This window comes from Telmatherina bonti, assembly GCF_933228915.1.
Source record: "Telmatherina bonti genome assembly, chromosome: 19".
Taxonomy (NCBI): Eukaryota; Metazoa; Chordata; class Actinopteri; order Atheriniformes; family Telmatherinidae; genus Telmatherina; species Telmatherina bonti.
In genome coordinates, this window is record NC_136617.1 from 8,641,217 (window position 1) to 8,665,400 (window position 24,184).

The 24,184-nt window shown below is 43.0% G+C and overlaps 1 protein-coding gene across 1 annotated transcript in view; it reads right to left on the reverse strand.

Moving 5' to 3' along the window:
- The window catches only part of pvrl2l (PVR cell adhesion molecule related 2 like), a gene marked incomplete at its 3' end in the record, with an annotated part of 240,613 nt that overhangs the window by 64,986 nt on the left and 151,443 nt on the right, over positions 1-24,184 (reverse strand). Inside the window, exons 2-3 of the mRNA XM_079259111.1 lie at positions 16,077-16,186; positions 8,724-8,967 (exon numbers count right to left, since the gene is read on the reverse strand). Coding sequence (XP_079115237.1) covers positions 8,724-8,967; positions 16,077-16,186 — 354 coding nt within the window. The remainder of the gene's footprint in view (positions 1-8,723; positions 8,968-16,076; positions 16,187-24,184) is intronic.

Below are 24,184 nucleotides of genomic sequence, written 5' to 3' on the forward strand. Positions count from 1 at the left end.
GGGGGATTGGATCAAAGTCATGACTCGATGCAATCAGCTGGTTTCTATTATAGGTGTGGAAACTAGTGGGTGCTGTATGAATCTGACCCGCTGCAGGGTGTACCAAAGGAAGGACTGAACCAGATGTCTACTCTACTAGGATTTATTCAAGGTGCTCATATTCCAGGTTTCGGTTATATGTGCGCGGCACAATCAGGCCGCATGGGGCTGAAGCTGAATTCTGATTGGCTGCTGCTTAACAGTCATCAGTCTCTGGGCAGAAGTAGTTGAGTGGCAGGGTCTTTTCTACAATAGAATATGTATGAATTGGCTCGAAATGATGTGTATGTTGATTTGTGTATGTAAAGTGTCCTGTGACAACATTGTTGTGAGGTGGCGCTATACAAATAAAGTTGAATTGACTTGAATGATCTGACTTCCTGTTGTCTTTCCATCATCTCCAACCAGTCTGACCGTTCTCCTCTGACATCACCAACTGGATGTTTTCTCTTCTTCAGACCTTCTCTGTAACCACTAGAGATGCATTTGTGTGAAAATCTTAATAAGTACTCAGACCAACAACACGCCACGTTCAAAGTCATTTCACTTCACTTTCCTAATCTGATATGTGTTTATTTGTGTAAACAAGCAACTTCTCGGTTGAACCTAATGAGGCAACCAGTATGTATAGTTTACATAAGTCATAAAACAAGGGATTACATTGGTATCAAAGTATTTTCTGTGCATTTCCATGTGAATCCAGAAGATATCTGAACATTGGTGGCTTCCTTTTGACCCCATTTATTGATATGTGAAATAGAAGAGTATTTGTTCAAGTAAAAAGAACCCGACTTATTCCCACCTCCACGATTTAGTGTTTTTCTGCTTTCTACTCTTCATGGTTTCTGCTGCTGTCGGGATGTTAAGAGCTAAAACGTTTTTGTGGCCAAACTGTAAATGTAAAAATGCTGTGTTTGTCAGAAGACTTTGACGTGACCTTAAATACAGCAAACAACTATTATCAACATGCCAACTGGAATCAGACGCTTTTTAAGGTGAACTACATCTACACAAACTCCAGCGCAGTTTGACTGCATTAGCTGGTGGCACATATCGATGTTTCCTCTTTTCTCCACCGTAACATGGTGCTTTCAGTGCTGTGCCTTGATGAAGGGCAACCAAGTGATGTATTTTTGTATTTTCTACTTTGCTGATTACATTAGCCAAAAATCAATACATGCTTCTGGACCTTGTTAAAGTTCAAAATTCATGTTTTTTTAGCTGTCCAGGTTTGTAAACATCTTCTCTCAGCTTGACACACTCCAGCTGAATGTTTGCAGACATCGTCATGAAAAGCCTCTGCTTGGTTCTGTGCACTCCGTCACGAGTTAAAGCAGGAATATTCACGCACACACACAGCAGTCATTCTGTGTGTGATGTGTCCACAATTCACCACTGACTGCTGTTAATATTTATGGACGTAAATCTAAGCTTGAGACAAACAGAGAAGTCTGCGCTTTACGTGCTTTGGTTGTTTTATTTATATCTATTTGGTTTGTTGTTGTGCAGAAATAGAAGCAGAAAGTTGAAAAATGTATTTAATTGCAAACAGTAGAAAAGAAAAAGAAAATATGACTGACCCCAAATAACAGCCGAGTAGGAGTCTCACTTTAAATGTTTCCCTCCACAGACTGCATTAATAGTCATGAATATCAGACTGTAAGACAGTCAGCAAGGAACACCTTTGTGTTCATGAAGCAGAGGCGATCGTCTCCTGCGAGATGGGTGTTGCATGAAGATCAGATGTCTTCTGATTGCATTTGGATGGGAGGGTTCTAGGGCAACACCCGCATAGCATGCCTGTCATCTAAAGTCTTCAAAAACAGCAGAAAAGTTGCTAGACTTGTTGGTAGCCATTCATTCATTCATTTTTTTTAACTGGTTAGAACATTTACCAGTGATTCCACGTCAGGGTAGTCTAGTAGACTCAGTCCGGTTGGGGACTCGGCTCAGTTGTAAGGGGGTGTATCCATACGGGTCGAGATTGTGAACACACTGTACTTTGGTTAAACGAGCCAAACCATTAGAATAACATATCCCCATTCCCACCAGAGGAGGCGCTGTACTAGTACTTAGCAAAAGAGGACAAGACCCACGTAAAGAAGAAATCTCGGTTGTGAGTTAAACATAGAGATGAAACTATGGCTGTTTTGGGTTTTTATTGTGTCTTATGCAAGTATACTGCAGAAATACACTGCAACAATGGACGCAGTATGAACACCAGATGAGGCAGAGGACCCTTAACGCCATCGCTATGTGTTTACCCACAATGCAATGCTACGCCAAATGCAGGGAGTGACTTTTTTTGTAGTCCGCTTCCTGTATTTGGTCCGGTTGAAACGGGCCGAGACTGCCGTTTGTGAATGGACTGAGTCCGCATTCATTTGGTTCATTCACATTTCCCCAAACGAAGTGGACTTTTCAAGCAAACAGACTAGGAGTCGAATCAAAACAGCTGATGTAAATGTGTCCTAAGAGTTGCAAGAAAGCTGGAGCTTATCCCAGTCATCATCGTTGAGATGCAGGATATACCCCGGACAGGTCTCCATGACAGGTTGGGATTGGCTTTTCAATTAAATACTTGCTAGAGGTCTGAAAACTCGCTAAGCGTAGTACTGAAGTTGTTCCATTAGTAGCTGAACTCTGACGTGTGCGCCAGCATTGTCGGTGTACCCTGGTACAGTCATGCATCGTCAAACGTTCCGCCTTGTTTCAAACGCAAAATGGGTTCATTTTTAAATGCAATCATTTTTCTTGAAATGAATTATTCTTAAAGTGTATTTGTGACATTTTGTAAGCATAGATTAAATATTTCTGGTTATTTAAACATATTAATGATGCAATTTGGGATTGGCAACAACAGGGTTACTTCTGAAACGCCATTTTTCAACTCCTCCAAAGAACACCTGAGCGGAGGATGCAGATCAACAGTGCAGCTGGAATTTAAGTAAATCCATGTTTTCCTGGGCCATATCTAATGCGCTGAGGCAGATATATGAAGCATGATGCTGTATACTCGCTGGAGAACAGAAGCTTTAGCTCTACCTCGATATTCCAACCACTTTCATTAATCCTGCGAGCTGCACTTCTTCAGAAGTTCAAACACAAGTCAAGTTTGAGGTTTTCCATCATCGTTTTCCCAGACACGACCAAGCTGCTGCTTCTCATTTCAATAGTCCGATAAGCTAGACGAGAGCTACGCTAATGGCTCGATGAGGCCATTTAACTGCACCGCTGTCCTTTTCCCAAAATGGAAGCACTGGAGGGGGGATCCGTTTATTGACAGAATAATGTCTGACTACAGAACAATATATGTCCTTTTTAGTTTGCTTGTACTGGGTATTTTCTGGTTGACCCATAATGTTGCAAACAAACACAACCGACAATTGTGCTGCTGGCAAACTGCTCTCCGATCGAGCAGATAGAGCATGTCCACTTGGACAGTTCCACAGTATTTTATTTATTTGTTTACTTTTTCCCTAAACAAACCAAACCAACATGCTATTCTCATGATTCGTTTGGACTGCTTTGTTTTTGTTTTGTAATTCTGAAGCAGCAACCTCCAGTAAGTGTCAAGTCCAGTTTAGTTTGGACTGAATGTAAAACATGTAGAAAACCACACAATCCCAAGTGGATTACATGTCTGTGTAAAATAAACCTGTAATAGTCCATACAGTATGCTTGTCAGACAGCTGAACTTATATATTTACATGTCCAACACAATAATTAGATTCTGATTCTCCTCATAAGACAAGGCATGTTAATGAACTAATAGAATCAATATATTTTGTACAGTTATAAACATCATTAGACTGCAATCTGCAGCATGAAACACGACTGAGCCAATAGCAGAGTGGAATGAAGTCTGTCTGACTGGTAGAGATGAGTAAGGTGAGTTTATTTACACATTTCATGCACAATGTGCTCTATAACACTCTCTGAACACATCACAGATGGATTCCGGGATTTGTTTTAAAATCTGCTCTGTGACTGACTGGAAACCAGTATAAAGATGTTAAAACTGGCGTGTTTAGTTCTATTAGTCCCAGTTAAAGCTCTCGCAGCAGCATCTGGATGAGCTGCAGATGTTTATTGCTCTTTTTTTATTTTTGTCAAAAGTCCATTCCAGTAATCCAGTCGACTGGAGATGAATGCATGGAGGAGTTCCGACTGGTCTTTCTGGGAGACTAAACTTTTCATTCTGTTGATGTTTCTGAAGGTAAAAAGCTTCTTGGTGAAGCTTTGATGCGGCTGCTGAAAGTCAGATTCACGTCGATTAAAACTTCAAGGTTGCAGGCCTGGTGGGTGAAGTCAGGAGCCCGACTCTCCAGGTGTTTACCGCCGCCGACTCTCTGCTCTTTGCTACCAAACAGAAGAATCTCAGTTTAATCTATTTAAACGTAGAAAATTCTCTCATCTTACACGAAAGTGTTAGTTACAGTTTTACAGTGTAAAGTTGGGTTATGCTAAATGTTAGCTAATGCCTCACCTTTGATAAAAACAGGATGCCTCCATGCAGGTGACAGAAACGACTTCCAAATCATTTTCCTACTAAGGTTTGTTCCATCACTGATAATTTGTAATGGATAAAAATGTCTTTAGATGCTGTAAATTAATTTATTTTCATGGACGTCCTCTGCTCCGTTCCACTCCCCGGGCTTTGTGCTGTCACTCAAATCTCATAGTATTTCATGTCGTTGTTGCTTCTTTAAATGCAATAAGGTGTAATATAATCAGTTCTCCATGGCTCTGATTCAAAACGTTATCATCCACTGCCAGGTGACTCTTTCCTCCACACCCCAATAAGAGACAATCAGATTGGCCGCTTGCATCCAATAAGTTCTAATAGATTATGTATCCATACTTAAACAAGTTGAGACATGATTGGATTGGTAGTGATTCTATATCCAATAAAATTCAATACAATTGGCTGCCAGAAGTTATGAATTCAATAAAGTCTAATGTGATTGGCTATCAAGGAAGATGAAATATGGCTGCTCTCTAGTTACTTTAAGGTGCTAAATTTGACCAGATTTGATCCCAAAGAGCTGAATATGGCCCATCTCCAGACACAAGGCGAGTAAACCGTCCAGCAGGTATCTTCCAGTCTGCTTCTGCAAGGCGCCAGCAGCCGCAGCAGCTCGCTTCCCTCTGCAGGCCAGCAGGGATGCATTGGATGGGTTTTTTCTGAAAAGTTCTGTTCAGTCTGTTCTCGAGTGAAGTCTGTATTGTTGCCGTATTGATGACTTCAACATCTCAATGTCATGAATGACAAATTTCTTGCTGTTTAATGCCTTCAGAGATGGAAACACGAATGATATCAATATGAATTAGATGAAACTGCATCCAAGTTTTATAAAAAAAAAAAAAAAAAAAAACCAACACAAAAAAAAGGCTTAAATTAATTACATCTCACTCTAAACAACAAGAGATGAATGAAGGTGACAGAGACAAACTGTTCCATTATTAAATGATCCTTTTTAAATAAAATAAATTCAGATCCTTTTCCACGTACGACAGGAGTCCTTGATGTGGAGCTTTTCATTGTACCGACACCGATGGTACGGGTCACACTTATTGTGTGAGCGCTGCTCTTCTGCTGTCTGAAACAACTCATGTTCACATCCAAACCTAAAGCTGCTGGAGGCTCTCAGCTGCAGGAGAACAATGCCAGCAAGCTGCTTTGTAAGTGGAGGTGGAAGCAGGAGGACCTGCATGAGGATGAATAACAGCAGCTGGTCCTGATTACAGAGAGGATGTGCCTCCTGTTGACAGCATCTAAACATCCACTCAGTTTCTAAACACAAAGACACAATTTCACTTCTGGCAATCGACAGTTTCCTCGTTCTCAGCTTTGATCGTTTGCACCAACGCAGCCTGCTGATAATCGACGATGAAACTGCAGAGTAAAAACTCACCTGCATGCAGCTTTTAGCCAGATCTGAGTCTTAAATCCTGTTACGTACATCTACTTTAAAGGCAGAGTATGTAAGATTTCAAGGTGATTCTCTCCATCACCAGGTGGCAAACATCAGGTCGCGAGCAAAACCACAAAACTGCTACCTCCACAAACGACCACAGGTTGGCAGTAATGAGCAAAACTCACCCCTCACCCCTCCTCCTTGCCAGCTCCAATGAGGGCAGGAATCGCTTGTGAGCTGTAGCTCAGAGTCGCTCTGCAATAAATGGGCTTATACTCCCCCTACTGGTGGAAAAAAGTACTTTTCTTTTTACTGGTCAGAAAACATTCAAGAAGGGTTTTTGTCATTAATTAAACTTGTAATTTAATAACGCATCAAATATGGACAGACTGGAACCTACATGTTTAAAAGACAGTCTAATTATGATTGTAGTTATTTTGTTTAGTTGATTTATTTTGAAAATACTAAAAATGTCACATACTCTACCTTTAACATCTGCAGGCTAACTTATTTCTCTTAGAATACCAGGATGTGCTCGTCCTTTTATCCCTCCATCAATCTATCACTTCATGTTTCCTCCTTGAGAAGACGTACTTCACAGCCTCACACACATATCTGTTTTATAACACTGTTTGACCCTGTATCGAGGTTGAAGACACTTAAATGTGGCTGAATCTTTTGCTTTTTGTATGACACTTATGTAAAGGACATACTCATCGCTGCTGCTCATCCTCCAAATCAAGACAAAAGAATAAAAAATAAAAATGGGACAATCATGCTAATATGATATTTAGGCTGGCTCACACTGGGCCCAAAGTAGGTTGCTTGTTGATCCATCACTGTGACCAGATTTTTCACTTTTATCTTTCTTAATTATAAACTTTTATGATAAAGTTGTATTTCTATCAGAACTTAACATGATAAACTTTTCTTTCTTTCTGCTGCAGTGATCCTTTTAAGAGTTTATGTACAGTAAGGATGTCGCTTTTCTCATGGACTAGTTTTGCTAAACAAATGATGTGATCAATTAGTTTGAAAGGTTATCAATCTGCTCGGGCTGCAGCAAACAGAAATAATGTTGACATCTCCATTTATCTAAGGATGCTGAAGTTGAACTTAGAAGAAAGTTAGTAAACGGAAAATAATTAAGGTCGAAAAGAAAGATTGTTTCCCGTCCCTTTCAGGCCTATTTCCATGCGGCTGCATGGTCCGATTCCTGGAAGAGAAAGCTATTCTGACATTATGTTAATTCCCAGCTTTTGTTTATGACAGTTTAGAGCCTCAACAAGTAATTAAGTCAGTCACTTCGCCAAAGCAGACCTGACACCAATTAAAGGGAAATGATTAAGTATTCAGAAATGTCACCGCGGTTGGAGCAGAGGTGGGTCCGGGCGGTGTGCTCATGCACAGAAATAGCAACGTGTCGGCATGACAGGCAAATAAACTACTGCTAAATCTGATCAGGGAAACAGTAAAGTACAGTAATGACCATCAGGTCCTCTAAAGGAAAATACAAATACTTTACTGTGTTCAAATATTGTCATACTCTATATATAGTCAGAGTAAGGATGGGGTAGGGGTGTTAAACTAAGGCGTTTTGCAAGTAGAAATGGCTTTATGTGAGCTGACATATCCTAAATGGATTGTTAAATGCTCTGGGCGTAATGCCCTGAAGAAGGCACTTGCCACTATGCATGGGCTTTTTTAACAGGCCATTAAGGACATGTCAACTTAAATAAAGACATTCTTACACTCTGCCTTGCTCCAGAGATTTTTATTTTCATCTTCTTTCTGAATCTTTCACGTTTCCGTTTTCTTTCTTTATCTTATTAATTTCCATCTTTTTTCTGAATGATTTTTACACTGAAACCAAAGAAGCAATATAGCTAATCTGCAATGTTTCTTCCAAGTGTTTCCAAACATATTGTCTGAAATATATGTTAACAAAGCCTAATGTGCTTCTGTTTAGTGTTTATACACAATAAACCCATGAAACATGCAGCTGTGGTGGAAGTAAGAGAAATAAATCCTCTTTTAACCACAGGATACTTATGTTATTCAATTATAGCACAAAATAAACACAGAAAATGTCATTTATTCTTAACCAATTCGTCCAGTTAAGATCATAGGGAAGCAGGAGTCCCTTAACTTGACTAAGCAGTTGTGAATAAATTCTTAGTACATTTTTAATTTAACATTTTGTTTAAAACATGGTTGTAATAAACAGACTTACTCAACTAGTACTTAGACACACGTAAAGGTTGACAAAAGCAGTGACTTGTGGAATACACACCTCCAGTTTATCTCGCTCTGCATACGGCTCTCTGATCCAACCCCTTCCCCACGTTTATCTAAATGAACTGTTCTGTCTTCACAGAAGGGCTGAAACGTGCCGAGCCACATCCAAGTGGAGGATCGGTTTTGTTTTTCATGCCACATCTAACAAGGAGACACCCTGAGAATTCTTGCCAATGCTTTAAATGACTTCTTCTAAGACTTGAGGCCCGTTGGGAACTTGTTTTATAGATAAGCAGATGGCTGGGAAGGCGCCGGCGAAGGCTGAACAGTTAGCAGAGCTGGTTTTAAAAGCCAGCTTCAAGGGACTTTTTTTTTTTTTTTTTTTTTTTTCCCAGGGAAACAAAATGACTGAAGCTTTCAGCGCATCGACGCCTCACATGTGGAGCAGAAAAGGACTCGGTCATATCTACTCTGATCAAGTAGTGGTAGTTTGCATTGTGTTACGTGGACACGTCCCCAACTCACCCAGCATGACAAGAGTGGTCGTGCCTTGTTCATTTCCAGTCGGGTATGTGGCGTACTCGCAGGTGTAGCGGCCGGCATCGGACATTCTCAGGTTGCTGATGGTTATGGACGGGTTTTGCAGAGATTTGTGGATAAACTGAACTCGACCCTTGACTGACGACTCTGGGAAACTCTCCCCGTAAAGTGGATGGAACACAGCGATGTTGTCCCTTTGGCCTTCGACATGTTCCAATATCCAGGACACCTGAAAAGAAGAGTTTTCAGTCAGTAAAAACAAGTTTTTAAGTTCATGTTCTTCCATGCAGAGAGAAACTTTTCACTGTGTGAAGGAAAATCAGTGATTTAGAAGGTCTGAGTTTGACGTTCGTGCCAAACGGAACAAAGTTCCTGAACCGCTAACAGCTTTCATGGCAGATTTTCTAAAAGCTTTGACTGAATATTCAGCATTGAAATCACGCAGTCCAGCAGGTTTTCAGTGTTTCCCTGCTCCAACATGCCTGACTCCTATAGATCCATCAGCCGATGAAGTTCTGCACAATGAATCAGTCTGATTTACTGAACTTTTTCCTGCCAGAGGAACCGGCTGAATCATTTTTCACACACTGCTTCTGTATTTATTCAACTTCTTTTTTAAAAAGTAAATATGACAATTAAACATAAAAAAAAATAATTTGTCGTGTTGTTTTTCATCCAGGATTGTATTGACACATTTGCATTACTTCAGATTCTGACTATTTATTGAATTATTTTACATCATCTGTGGAAAGAACATAAATCCTTGTTGCATTTCTGCAATTTAAAAGACAAACATGTTTGTTGCATTCACTGTTGGTGGGTTTATTTATCCATTAATTAGGGACCTGCAGTACTTTAATGCAAGATAACTGATTTACTCTGCAGTATTTACAAAATGTTGCACATTACTCATGTTTCACATTTATCTGAATATTTATAGAAATGTTTTAAATCTGTAACTTAAATTAATAAAAGCATGTAAACAAGTGAATAAATAAACCAACAAAATGTCAAGAATTTCTGATAAAAATCTTAAAAGACTGAATCTAAGATTTGCTTCATTCACACTCTCCATCAAAGTCCTTTTCATGCTTTTCTCTGCCAGATTTCTGATTTGTGAAAACTATCAATACGTTCTTTGGTTGTATGAGACTCTGCCCCGCGGGAGAATACTGTGATGTTATACCAGATTGATTTTAGTTTTCTCTGCTGTTTTCTAATTGACAGCCAATACTGGCGGAAGTGGCAGACCAGGAAGGGGAGGCGATATGGCTCAATACACATTTAGCCAACATCTATTAAATGGATGACACTTTGAGGCAAAGGAGGAGCAGAAGCTCAGAGGAGCTCGCTTCACGTGCTGATTGTGGGAAAAAACATTATGAGTCACCCTGCAAGAAGCTTTTTAGGAGCTCCTTAAGCTGGCAAAGTTAGCGTCCCATTCTGGGTGCATGCCATGACCCCCATGTCCTGTCAGGACAGCGTTCAATAAAGGTGAGTTGAGCTCAAAAAATATATGCATCTATTAAATCCTGCATCCCAGAGCTGCTGTTCCCACCATATGCATCATGCATGTGATATGTGATCATAAATATAATCATAATCCCAGCACACCTAATGTCAAAAATCTTAAAGTCTTCTGAATGAAGTGTAAAGCGGAGTTGTAGATGTGTGAACAGGAACACAGACTGACTCTGCTTTGCTCCTCAAGCACAGATGCAGTTCAGGTCATGTGACGTGTTGACAACAGATAAATCAGACAAATTAAATTTTTAAAGCAGCTTTTCCATAAACAGTTGTCATGTTGATATTTTAAAGAACCTATTTTTATTCATTACATCAACAGAAGGTTGGATAGCGAGAAAAACCCTTTTAGAAGCAGTTGCGGACATTATTTCATACAATAAAATGCAAAATAAAAAAGAACGTCTGTTATTTCTTATCATAACTACTGAACTGACAAATCACTGCTTATTATTGCCTTTAGTTTATTTTGGATATTTTTTGCTTTAAAGGTGCCGTTTATAACAACATAGTGACATCTAGTGGTAAAGATGGGTATAGAAATTAATTTGAGCAAAACTGTGAATGGATGGTGGCTGTCGGTGGACAAAATTCTTCCAGACATAAACTTCTGTTCATCTGCAAGTAGATGACTTTACTGGGTGTTACTATTTTAGAAATGTATACATGTGTCCTCTCTTTGTCTGCATGCCTTTTAAAGCATTAGCTGTTCCAGCACCTAGCAATGGTTCTGCAGTTTTAAAGCTGAGAGGGTTCTCTTTAGACACATGGCATCGTTTGTCCTATCAGAGACACCGTAGTAAAAATGTTGGCACAGTTATGCAGGTTCCATCTATGTAAAACTGCTGCAAGTAGATATAAATTGTTGTTTCAAGAGCATAAAAATATTACCTTTGTTTTAGTAAAGTGATTACACAGAAGCTATAACAGCTGTTTACCCTTTTAAGCACAACCTATGAAAAATAAGGGAAAAAATGTTGTTTTTTTATATGAGGTCTATTTTTGGCTCTTGACAAAATGTAGCAACCCATGTGATTTGAATGAATGAAAAATACTTTATTAATCCCCAAAGGGAAATTCAATATTGTAGTATATAATAATAATTCATTTGAGGAGGTCTTGTTCCGGAGGCTGCTGGCAGGAATGATCTTTCAGTCTTACATCGGACCTGAAGAAGCCTCTCACTGAACACACTTTGTTGTTTCTTGGCTGTGTTGTGGAGAGGGTGTGAAGAATCCTCCATGTCAAAGATATGTCAAGGTTATTATAGTGTATCTATTAGGGGGAAGTAGACACACATCAGACTGTGTTCAACAGGGTTTGGAGCAAAATGTTTCACAGAAAGTGACACAAAATGGCTCAGAAACTGTATGTAAAGAAGCCAATTGTTTACCTGTTATTCAACTTGTTGCTGTTATGAGGCGCTGTATGTTACCTGGGCAGGTAACGTGTGTGTAAGGGTAAGACGCCACTGGGTAAACAGATGTTTGACTCGAAAGGGCGAAGGGTTTTTGACCACAAGGGTGCAAGTTGACACTGTTTGTTGGCCACAATTATGCACCATCAAGGGATAAATACGACTAAACCTGCAATGAAAGAATCTAAATGGAAAATCAACGATAGATAAGACAGTGTACGGCGAAGTGGCGCGTCAACCTTCTCCTGGGCCAAGCAGTCCCAGTAGCTTAGCTCCTTCAACAACATGGCTGCCAGCCACTGTCAGCAGATGTGTTTGGCAGTCGGGAGTTAAATGTCATGCTGGGTGATAGTGGGTGAATAATTTATTAAATGGTTTTGTAAGTGATCTTTCTTTAGCAGTAGCAGAAACAGGTATCTGGCAGTTTGCAGAAAGCAGAGACGGCTTGGTAATAACAGCTAATTAACAGATGAAACTTTCTGCCTTGGACACGTTGTTTACTTTGGAAACAGGCAGTGTGATCAGTGCAAAATGTGTGTGTGTGTGTGTGTGTGTGTGTGTGTTGATGTCATTTCTGGGAGGCTGCGATAATCAGTCTGCTTCAAAATAAGCTGCGTAATTACCGATGTGTCCAGCTACGAAACTTCCCAAAACTGACAACTCAATTTTCTGTCTCACTCAGAGAGGAGAAGCGAGAGTAGGTAAGATCTGAGTTCGTCTTTTGTTCTCGCTTTTCTGAATGCAACAACGACAGCAAGCATCTTCAAAGACACACAGTCTGTCAGTGTGGTCTATTATAGCACAGAAAGCATGAAAAATCCCCATGTTTCCATGCTTCTGCAACACAAAGCCACACAGTTCACCCTTTGTGTGCACTCACCGAGCCCACACTGCTGCTGAGTTAACGCCCACAGTGTTGTGTGGGGCATCAAGAACCAGCCTGATGAAGATAAATGGTTGGTGGCATTAAACTCTTTCATCACTGCAGCTAAATTCTGGAATGTTTATCAGCCTGCCTGTCTTTCCCAGCATTTAGCTTCGTCATTTATTTAAGAATAAATGACTAAGCATGCTGAGCTGGTTTAAATACCATGTGTGGAATTGCAGGTTGAGGAATAGAGTTTAAAGGACTGCATGTATTAATATGCTAATGAGTCCTGCGCCTGTTTTCCCTCCATTTATCTTAAATGCCGAACACAATACACAATACGAAATATGTGGTGACCACACTGATAATTTGCCAATTTTATAGATGTGGATCAACAGGACTGCAGAACTTTTGTTGTTTAGTGTTGCAGTGTCCATGTGTGTGTTGTAACTGAGCAGAAACAGGCTGTTATGTTTGCTCGCTGGGGTGTTGACGCCTGGTTTTAATGCAAATTGAAGGTTTTAAAGTTAAAAGATTGGACAGATGTGTGATGCGATGACATTACATTGATTTGTTTGTGGAGTTGTGCGTGTCTGTGTGTGATTGGCAGTGATGGCAGAGGTTACGAAGCCACCAGCTAAATATTCCATCCATCCCTGAAACGTCCTTTCAGTGTTGATTAATCAGTCAACAATCATCAGTCTAATCTTCATACATACAAAACTGCTTTACAAAACAGGTGGACGACAGAGATTCAGAACTTATTTACAGATTTCTGCAAAAAAAAATCGAAAGTCAATAAAAACAAAATGAATATATAATTAAAAACTGTTTTTCTATTGGTATATAATCACTTTACTAAATTAATTACTGGTTTTATTCTCTTAGAAGACCCACTAACTTACTGAGAGTCCTCATACATGGCAGCTGCTAGACGTTTGAGGTAAGGCCGTGGCATAAATCATCACTTTTCTGTTGTCTTAATAAACATATTTGGAGATACCGCTGGTGTGCAGACCCATATTTTTCTTTTAGCTGCCGTAATTGTCCCACCATTTTTACAACGGTATCTTTGAATGGACTGAAAATACCATGTGTGAAGTAAGAATCCTCTGAGCTCTAAAAGTTTAGCATCGGCTTTATTAGAGCATCTGATTTTGAAATAAGGAACACCTTAAAAGGACCATAGAGGAAGACATGATGTTGCTCCTGGGTAGTAGACGTGTCTCGCCATCAGCCAATAACAGAACAAAGAGTGTTGAAAGAGTGGATAATAATATCAGAACAAACTGCTACACTTTCTATGTGGAATACTCTCCATTTCCACTGTAAACATTTGGCAGTGAAGAGCAGTTTTACACTGGTTTGGTTCAACAAACCCTCAGAGAACAAGGCTAGTTTCGAGCAGAGTGAATTCACGTTCAGACTCCGATGTGGAATCCTGCAATCTTGGTTCACTTGCAAGTGAAACCTGTTGAAGTTTGCTTGCAGTTTGACAGCAAACGGATCATCTAGTCCAGTGTTTTTCAACCCTTTCTGAGCCAAGACACTTTTTTTTCCCCTGAAAAATCACAAGGCACACCACAAACCAAAATGTTTTGGTTTTTTTTTAAAAAAAAAAAAGGTCATATAATTAATATAAAGTCCATCTTGTCAAAGCCTCTTGAATAGAAATCAGATAAACACAAGAAGGAATTTTATTGTCTTTCACTGGGGCCTGTTTGGATGAACACAGAGCTGCTCTTTTGACCAATTAGGTGAAATCAGGTGATTTCTCAGGGCACACCTGATGACCTCTCATGGCACAGTGGTTGAAAAACACTGATGTAGTCCACCCAAGAGGAAGTGACGTTGCATGTAACATCCCAGAAAGCTCGCTGCCTCTCCTGCTGCTCTAAGAGCAGAACAGATTCATGTGAAAACCAGTTTAAAAACTAACAAAATGCCCAATAAATTTAATTTAGCTTTGTTGTTACTTGCGGTGAACGACTCATGTTTGGTCCTGGCCAATTGATGATGAGGATTTTCTTTCTCTTTGGTCAGTTGTTCCCCAGAGAATATCGCCCCCTAGCGATCAGGTCTAGCTGTGTGATGCTAAAGCTAACGCTGTGGGATTCGGCCCTATCAAACTGTCTCCGAGACTACGCTGCTGTGAACGTACCAGTAGCACGTACTCTATATGCCGAATTCTGGTGAAGATCTCCAGACCTTACTGTAGGAAAAAGATGTCTTGGCTCCTGGGCTGCAGGAAGCATCTGTTTTCCCTGATTAAACTGTGATATACAAACAGGGAGGTGTGTGTGGTTTTTTTTTTTATTCATCATATAAATATTGTGAAAGAAATGTCAAATAAGAGTTGATTTGTTTGAGTTCCTTTTACCCCGTTGTTGCTCTTGTTTTTCTCATGCTTTCCTTAACACCGCTGGGCTTTGCCCGGCCTCTGCTCTACTAAGATGGAGGATTTTAAATTTGCAAGATGCGGCTGATAAATTCACTCTTCTGAGTTAATTCATGGGGTTTTATGTATCAGTTAATTATACAAGGTTTTATTTTGTTGAAGAAATGTGAATGAAACTGTGGAGGTTTTAGACAAGTCTGAATCTGGCGTACTGCAGTACTTTCACATTTCTTTACGGCATCACCTTTCAAGGAAAAAATGTGCTTGTGTTAAAAATACCTGTCTCAGTTTCCCTTTTTTTCACTTTTCTGACAGCATGCACTCAAGCTGAGGTTTCATTTAGCAAGTTTTAACAAAGCATGATAAGCCACGTTATCCTGGGATGGTTCCGTGTTTTCAGAGCTTTTATGGAAAGGAAACCAAGGAGGTTCAGCCTGAGAGCTCCAAACAGGGGATAAAATGAGATCCATACATCAGCATATCCACTAAATGGTTAGCTGATCATTTATTGACCTAAAACCAATAAAAAACAACCTGCAGGATTAGCTGATGAGGAGAGACGGTAAATGCCACTTGCTGTTATCTCGGATCAGACGCTACAAGAAATCCACACACACACATTATTTAGAGGATTGCTTTTGTATAAAATGAGGAATTTAATCTTTCTTTTAGTTACTTTAATAAAACTTTCCATTCTGAATATGTTGTCAAATGTTTTCATTTTATTTGCTTCATTTAAAAAAGTCGCTTCTAATTTTTTTACAGTGTATTATTCTAGTTTCTGGCATAAACATCAAAACTGGTGACATGACACAAAGACTGTGTTCCCAGTCATGGAGCATGAAAGCGCTACTATTCAATGTCTCTCCTTGTGATGATGTGGTCACTTTTCATCAGGCTTATTGTGCTTCGGTTGCTGCTCAAGTTTCCACAAAAAGCCCCAAACTGCTGCTCTCCTGGAGGGCTGAAGTCTTAGAAAAGCCTCAATCTGCTTCTGTTTTCACTGTTTTCATTTCTTATTCTAAAACTTTCAAACATTTTGCAGAAGAATCTGATCAATCTCCAAACAAGCCCGCAATCTGCACCACACCATTTCCCATTCGGAGCAGAAAAAGGCTCTTATCTGCCAACCTGTGTGAGCTTGGTCCCTCCTCCATCGACAAATTGGCAGCGCAGATTAACCGACTCTGTGGGATACGCCTCCAGCTTCTCCTCGACTCGCACTTTCTGAGCAACGATACCTGTAGCAACAAAAGGAGACAAGGAGGAGAGGAAGTTATGCAATCATCCAAGAAAGCAGAAGTGAACATGCTGGCATAAAAAAAACCAACATTGTCATAATCAGGTGTTGTTAAATAAACTGACTGCGATTAATATTTTCTCTTCACCTTGTTTAGTTTTTTCCACCAAGAATCATTAAAGAGGAAGAACAAAACTGTGCTAAGAAGCCTCAGGCAGAGTCTCAGCCAGCTCTTTCTGATTACAGCCCTTCTCATTACAAGAAAGAACATCTGCAGGGAGCCGTCACTAGGGGTCGAGCTTCCAGGAACGCCACAGCCGCTCAGGTTGCAGCTCCTTTTATCCGTTTAGAGTTCAGTAGACGGCACCTGTAGCCGTTAACGCAGCTCTACTGAAAGCAAACCAGAGGAGCTGCTCAAACCGTAACAGAGATGAAAGGCTTTGGGTCAGAGCCATGCAGAATCTCAGCACCGTGCAGCACCTGCTTTCCCAAAATACTCAGCTTTAATTTTCCTAAAATTCATCTCCTATTGTGCATTTGACTGCCTCCACTGTGCAGTAGCCTTTCCATGTGTTCTTTCTCCTCTTATGCTTTTGTAAATGAAAGTGTCACCACACTGCTGTGACACCCACTTTCTTGTATAACATGAGCTCCATGCTGCTACCATTCTGTCAAGGATCTACACGCTTTCAGATCCAAGCCTCGATTGGAATACAGACGGATTTGACAGACGAAACACGATGTGGCAGAAAATTCATTTTATCCTTCTGACAGTTGCTTGTAAAAGCACTTTTGCAAAACAACATGTTTCCAAAAGTAATGTTGAATCATGTTTAAAACTGCCTTGTGCGGTGCGGTTCCGGCGCCGTGCCAACAGAGTCCGTTAAAGCTGACGGGACTCGTCCCTGGCTCGTGGCAGGATGCGCTGAAGATGGAAATGTGTGCAACAAACAAATCTCACATGCTGTATTGTGAAGATTAACAGACTTTAATGAACTTGTAATGCTTGTAATCATGAGTGGGAGAAAGAAAACGGTTCAAACTGGGGAAGAAAGGAAAACAAAAAGCGAGGATCAGAGAGAGCAGAAAAAAAAAAACGCAGAACTTGTAATCCTTTCATAATGCAATCTGGTCCCAATCCAGCAGCTCAGTGTGTTTGGCAGCATCCAAAAAAACAATCGCACCAGGCTAAAAGTGACATTTTTTAAAGAGTCTTTGATTGTTTGTGGCTTCAGATCAAATCATGTCGCCATAAATGAGCCTCGGCTTCAAACCTTTTGTTGCTCATTTTAGTCTCTTTAACCTTGTTTAGTTTTAATCCTTTCTTCCTCCATTTGCTCCACCCCTTTAACTGATGACTCATGCAGCAATCCACGGCCCGTGCCATGAACTCACCGCTGACCCCAGATCAACTCTGACCAAGGTCTTCTCTCCTCTACCTCCCCCTCGCTTGCTTTCCTCTCTGCTCTGCCTCTGTGCATGGACAGATAAAATTCTCGTAGGGAGGCAGCCTCTTACTCTCCCCACAAGAAAAGGGGATAAGCACTCGCTAACCGCTAGCTAGCCCCGGGTGGTTCCCTGAAAAAGCCTCTTAGTGTGCGAGGGATTGATTAGGACAATAAGTTACATGCGGCTGCGTGGAGGTGAATGGGCTGGCCGGGATTTAGCCTGCAAATCAGCTGTAAAACACAGTCGCACCAACAAAAGAATGGCGTGTCCACCGGTGTTTGTGTGTGTGTGTGTGTGTGTGTGTGTGTGTGTGTGTGTGTGTGTGTGTGTGTGTGTGTGTGTGTGTGTGTGTGTGTGTGTGCGTGCTGCAGGGTCTGCTGGGTTGCTGTGGATTTACAGCATGCATGCATCCACATGACCACAAATGCGCGCAAGAATGAATTTTTAGTGCAAAGTCATATGCTTAGCATGTGTGTGTGTGGGATTAGTGTATGTCGGAGCTGATGCAGAAATCACAGCATCTCATTGTTATGCCAGAGCTTACGAGCCTGAATCAGCCACTGAACCAAAGTCTGCACCCTGAGGGTGGTAGTCGGCTGTCACACAGGTTACACATCCACTTCCGTCTCACATGCACGCACATGCACGCACATGCACGCACATATGGTCAGGATTGTTTTTCTATAATGTCATAATAACAAAAGTAACCACAAAGGGAAAAAAAGAGTAGTTTGCTTCTTCCCCGACTACATCCTCCTCCTCCTCCTCCTTTCTCTTCTCACAAATAAAACACACCAATACTCTTATTTCACTAATCAGAAAATACACACATCTGGGTTATCCATAGTGGCCAATGAAACCAGTCCTGTGGTGTGTGGGGTGTAGAAGGAGAGGAGGAAGTGGGCAACAGAGGAAGGACGTGGTCGGATTAAACAAACTGAGAAGGAAGAGATGTGGAAAGTGTACAAGAAGCCGGAGGAAAATAAAATAATACCAGAGAGAGAAACTTTGGAAAGGATTTATGAGAGTAAAGGGGCTAAAGGAACAACTAAAGCAGAGAGAGCCTGCAGGCAACGGAGCGACAGGGGTATGCTGGAGGAGGGAACCAAGACCACAAGACAGAGAAGCTGGAAAACGCTCAAAAAGTCATATCTTGTAAGAGAGTATGAGATATCAGAGATGATTCATATCCTCAGAGTCGGGCTCCAGAGGGCCCAACGGACGCCGAGCTGACTGGCTCAGGAAGACGAGATGATGAAGAGGAGGAGAAAGTTTTGTTCTGCATTCAGACAAGCTGGTTTGTTTCTGTGTGTCTTGGAGCTTCGCGTTTCAGTTCCTGGTAAACATGCAGCTCCAACAGACATGTTTTCCTGACATTCACGTCTCAGATTTAGCACAAAAGTTCAACCTCAAGTGGAGTCCAGCCGATAACGATACTAGCGTCGGATATACTCGCTGATCCTGCCAAAGGGGAGGCGATCGGCATTTCTTACAGTTTAGCTGCACAGATAAAACAATGTTCAAGAAGAGGACGAATATTATAAATATAAAGTCCGATTTTAACTAGTAAACCTGAAGCTAACCAGCAGGTTGCTTCACTATGCATGAAAACCTGCAGAAATAACCATTTTTTCCACATGTTTGATGCAAAGCTTCAGTTCTTTGCAAGGTTTCATCTGAACATCACGGCACAGAAGTCATTTCTGCTCATTAACATCTCTGCAACACAACTCATACAATTCAAAACCAACCGGGAGAAAATGATGGTTTATTTCTGCAACAGAAGCGTTTAAGTTGTCCCAGGGAAATTAAAGCGTAATGTCATGGAAATGCTGAAAAGTAGAACAACCTTAGTCCAGAGCAGATGGTTAGTAGTGCCAGAAAACTTTTCCCATCATCGCAGGAAGGAAGGAAGGAAGGAGAAGGAAACATGGACCAACATGACCAAGTAGCCAGGATGGTGTACACACATCTGTTACCTCGGCCACAGTACATCCTCCCCAGGCAGTGGAGAATGGAAGGGATATGGTCCTGTAAGACCAGAGGCAGACCAGCCAGACCCAGCCAGACCCAACCAGACACTGCCAGACCCAACCAGAGCCAACCAGAGCCAACCAGACCCAGCCAGACACTGCCAGACCCAACCAGAGCCAACCAGACCCAACCAGACCCAGCCAGACACTGCCAGACCCAACCAGACCCAGCCAGACCCTGCCAGACCCAACCAGACCCAGCCAGACACTGCCAGACCCAACCAGACCCTGCCAGACCCAACCAGAGGCAACCAGACCCAGCCAGACACTGCCAGACCCAGCCAGACCCAACCAGACCCTGCCAGACCCAGCCAGACCCAGCCAGACCCAACCAGACCCAACCAGACCCAGCCAGACCCAGCCAGACCCTGCCAGACCCAACCAGACCCAGCCAGACACTGCCAGACCCAACCAGACCCTGCCAGACCCAACCAGAGGCAACCAGACCCAGCCAGACACTGCCAGACCCAGCCAGACCCAACCAGACCCAGAGCCAACCAGACCCAGCCAGACACTGCCAGACCCAACCAGAGGCAACCAGACCCAACCAGACCCAACCAGACACTGCCAGACCCAACCAGAGCCAACCAGACCCAGCCAGACACTGCCAGACCCAACCAGACCCAGCCAGACCCTGCCAGACCCAACCAGACCCAGCCAGACCCTGCCAGACCCAACCAGACCCAACCAGACCCAGCCAGACACTGCCAGACCCAACCAGAGGCAACCAGACCCAACCAGACCCAACCAGACACTGCCAGACCCAACCAGAGCCAACCAGACCCAGCCAGACACTGCCAGACCCAACCAGACCCAGCCAGACCCTGCCAGACCCAACCAGACCCAGCCAGACCCTGCCAGACCCAACCAGACCCAACCAGACCCAGCCAGACCCTGCCAGACCCAACCAGACCCAGCCAGATCTGGCCGTGTCCCCCAGAGTACCGGCGGTCATCGGAGCGCTGGGGGGCCGTGTCCCCCAGAGTACCGGTGGTCATCGGAGCGCTGGGGGGCCGTGTCCCCCAGAGTACCGGCGGTCATCGGAGCGATGGGGGGCCGTGTCCCCCAGAGTACCGGTGGTCATCGGAGCGATGGGGGGCCGTGTCCCCCAGAGTACCGGTGGTCATCGGAGCGCTGGGGGGCCGTGTCCCCCAGAGTACCGGCGGTCATCGGAGCGCTGGGGGGCCGTGTCCCCCAGAGTACCGGTGGTCATCGGAGCGCTGGGGGGCCGTGTCCCCCAGAGTACCGGCGGTCATCGGAGCGATGGGGGGCCGTGTCCCCCAGAGTACCGGTGGTCATCGGAGCGCTGGGGGGCCGTGTCCCCCAGAGTACCGGTGGTCATCGGAGCGCTGGGGGGCCGTTTCCCCCAGAGTACCGGCGGTCATCGGAGCGCTGGGGGGCCGTGTCCCCCAGAGTACCGGCGGTCATCGGAGCGATGGGGGGCCGTGTCCCCCAGAGTACCGGCGGTCATCGGAGCGCTGGGGGGCCGTGTCCCCCAGAGTACCGGCGGTCATCGGAGCGCTGGGGGGCCGTGTCCCCCAGAGTACCGGCGGTCATCGGAGCGCTGGGGGGCCGTGTCCCCCAGAGTACCGGCGGTCATCGGAGCGCTGGGGGGCCGTGTCCCCCAGAGTACCGGCGGTCATCGGAGCGCTGGGGGGCCGTGTCCCCCAGAGTACCGGCGGTCATCGGAGCGATGGGGGGCCGTGTCCCCCACGCTGGAGAAGTGGTTTCAACAGCGTGAAGAAACATCAGACATCTCCGTCCAGAAGAGACGAATCCTACGATCAGCTCAGAGACTGAAGAGGACCAGGACTCTGGTGGAGGACCCCAACCACCCCACCCCATCCAGGAGACCTGGTGGGTGGGTGGGTGACGGACCAGCTTGCCTTTCTGTTATATATCTATGTAGATCTGACAGACATACATGCTGCTGTGAAGACAACTCCCAGTAGCAGAGTGTGTTTCCAGTTGAATCCCAGAGCCGTCTTCTGGCTGCGTATTAAACATGTGCATGTCGTGCTGTTGGGGAAATTAGTGTCAATGCACCACGATGAGCCTCATCTATTCAGTTCTTTCTATTATATGCTTGCAACCCCAATGATCCCACAATTTGCCACTTATTCTGCTGTTCCATGCTGGAGCATCAGCTGAGCGTAATGGAAAGTCAAAGAGGGGAGGCGGTTAAATGAATGGCCACACTCTGCTTTCCTTCCCAAGCTCCAGAGAGATGAATCACACTTAATTGACATTTAGAGGCTTGTGGCATTTGCCTGTTTATGCTGCGCTTCCCCATGTAGACAGCCATGCAGTGTAAACAGGAGGCTCACTCATCCACATTAACATCCAAATCACATACTAATAAAAGGCAATGAAGCACAGCTGTTTTGTTTTCAGCTTTTTCTTTTTTTCTGTCAGGCTGTCATGATGTCAGTTGTCAGCTTTTATCTGGGAGATTGCCAGCAGCTGTCAAATGATAAAATTGGACAAATTTAATGCATTTGAACGTCTAAAGCTGGAGCTTCTGCACAGTGTCAGCCCGTCTCTACGAAAGGAGCGAATACAACGTCCTCCAGCATCACTTACATGTCAAATTATCTGGAAATTGCACATTTCTATCAATCAAAAGCATCAAAATTCACTGTTCAGATTCAAATATTTCACTTTTGCCATTCATTTGCTGTTTTTGTTGAAGGTTCAAGCCTTTCTTTGCTGCATGGACTGTGTTGCCCCGATAAAGAATGATCTAAAGATGGATTATTGAACGTAAATGGAAAAACTGTGCCTCCTTTTCGCTCCACAGCAACATGATTCTGGCAATAAAAAAAGCTTTACTAACTAACTTTGGCGTCACAAACAGGATTGCTTGGTTGTTTGTGGCTGCAGACGAGACGGAGGCTGACTCACGGAGAACCCGGAAGCGTGGCTTCATCTTTACCTCCAGCAGGGAGAAAATGGAGGAGCTGGACCTCGAGACTGTCTGCCACCACTTTGGTCCAAAGCAGGCTGAAATCCTCACAACAGCACTGGGCTCTGGTTTGTAAAGCATCTCCTCTGCGACGCTCCCACCCTGCTATCCTGCAGGTTACTAGATGTTTCCCTGCTTCAACACTCCTGACTCACACTGAAGGGACATTGTTGAGACCTTAACAAGACGTTGGATCCGTTGGATTGGAATCAGATGTGTTGGAGACAGAAAACATCTAAAACCTGCAGGACGGAGTTTGCTCTCAAGTTGACATGTTGGTGTTTCTTCAGGCAGGCAGGATGAAGTCACGTTGTGTCGCCCCCCCACCAACACTCACGCAGCCTGACATCTTCACACTTCCACCTCTGTGCTTTACGGTCTGTGTCAAAGCATCAAGTCCAACATCGTTCATGCCACACATGCCATGCTCCATCTGACACACACACACACACACACACACACACACACATCATGATGACATCTGACTAAAACGTCCTCTTCAAATATTCAGCAATTCTTCATGTTCTTTGCGAAAGGTTGGTCAGTGAACTTCAGTCTAATCTGCTGATTTAATATCAGAGAACCCCTCAAAACACACACACACAAACACACACACACAAACACAAGGCTCATTTTTTGCCCGTTTGTGCAAATTTAAAGAATACACACTTAATTAAATGAAAAGATAAAAAGCATCAGTCATATCAAGCATCGATTTTACTCTTCATTTATTTATTCCACGTCTACTTTTCCATTCTTTAACACTTCAACTCATTTTATTCACTTTTATTTTCTCATCTTCACTCGTTTCTCTAAAAGGTGCCATCAGGTGGAAACAGTTCTTTTCCAACAAGGCTGCTGATGTTTTTCTGCATTTATGAATGCAGACATTCTTTCAGGAGACACATATTTATATATTCATCTAAGTGCTTACATATAAACCTTGAACAAGGCTTGGTTATTCTTCACCTAAAAGAACAGGAACAACGCATTTTAAGCTTTTTTAAAAGTCTTGAAATGTTTTGGTATTTATTAGTTTATTTGACAGGAAAGTATTCATTAACATCTATAAGCAACAGATGTAAACATGGCAGATTATAGCTAACAGGTTAACTGGAATCCATAAACAATAACAAAGTAAAACACAATATAATAAAGGTAGAGCCAGGTAGAGCTGCAGCCCGAGGCGAAGCGAGCATTTCTAGTCAAGTGGCAGCTGTGGAGGCTGCTGAGCGATCACGCAAACTGAGCTTCAGGCCGTCGGTAAAAGACTAAGAAGGGATGGAAACAATCTCAGAAATCCAGACATAAAAATAATCCAATCAGAAAGATTCTTGTTGTGGAGCTTGTGGCGTTGCTGCATGTCAGAGCAGAAGAAGAAGAAAGCAGCGGATGTTCAGAAGACAAACATGAGTCCAACTTCAAGGGATCTTCTGGATAAAAAGTCACATGATGCATCATTAATGTAAAAATATTGCTGGGAGTCACTCCACAGGTAGGTTCTGCAAACCTGGTTGGCTATAAGCAACATCTGGTAAAATATCCCGTTCTT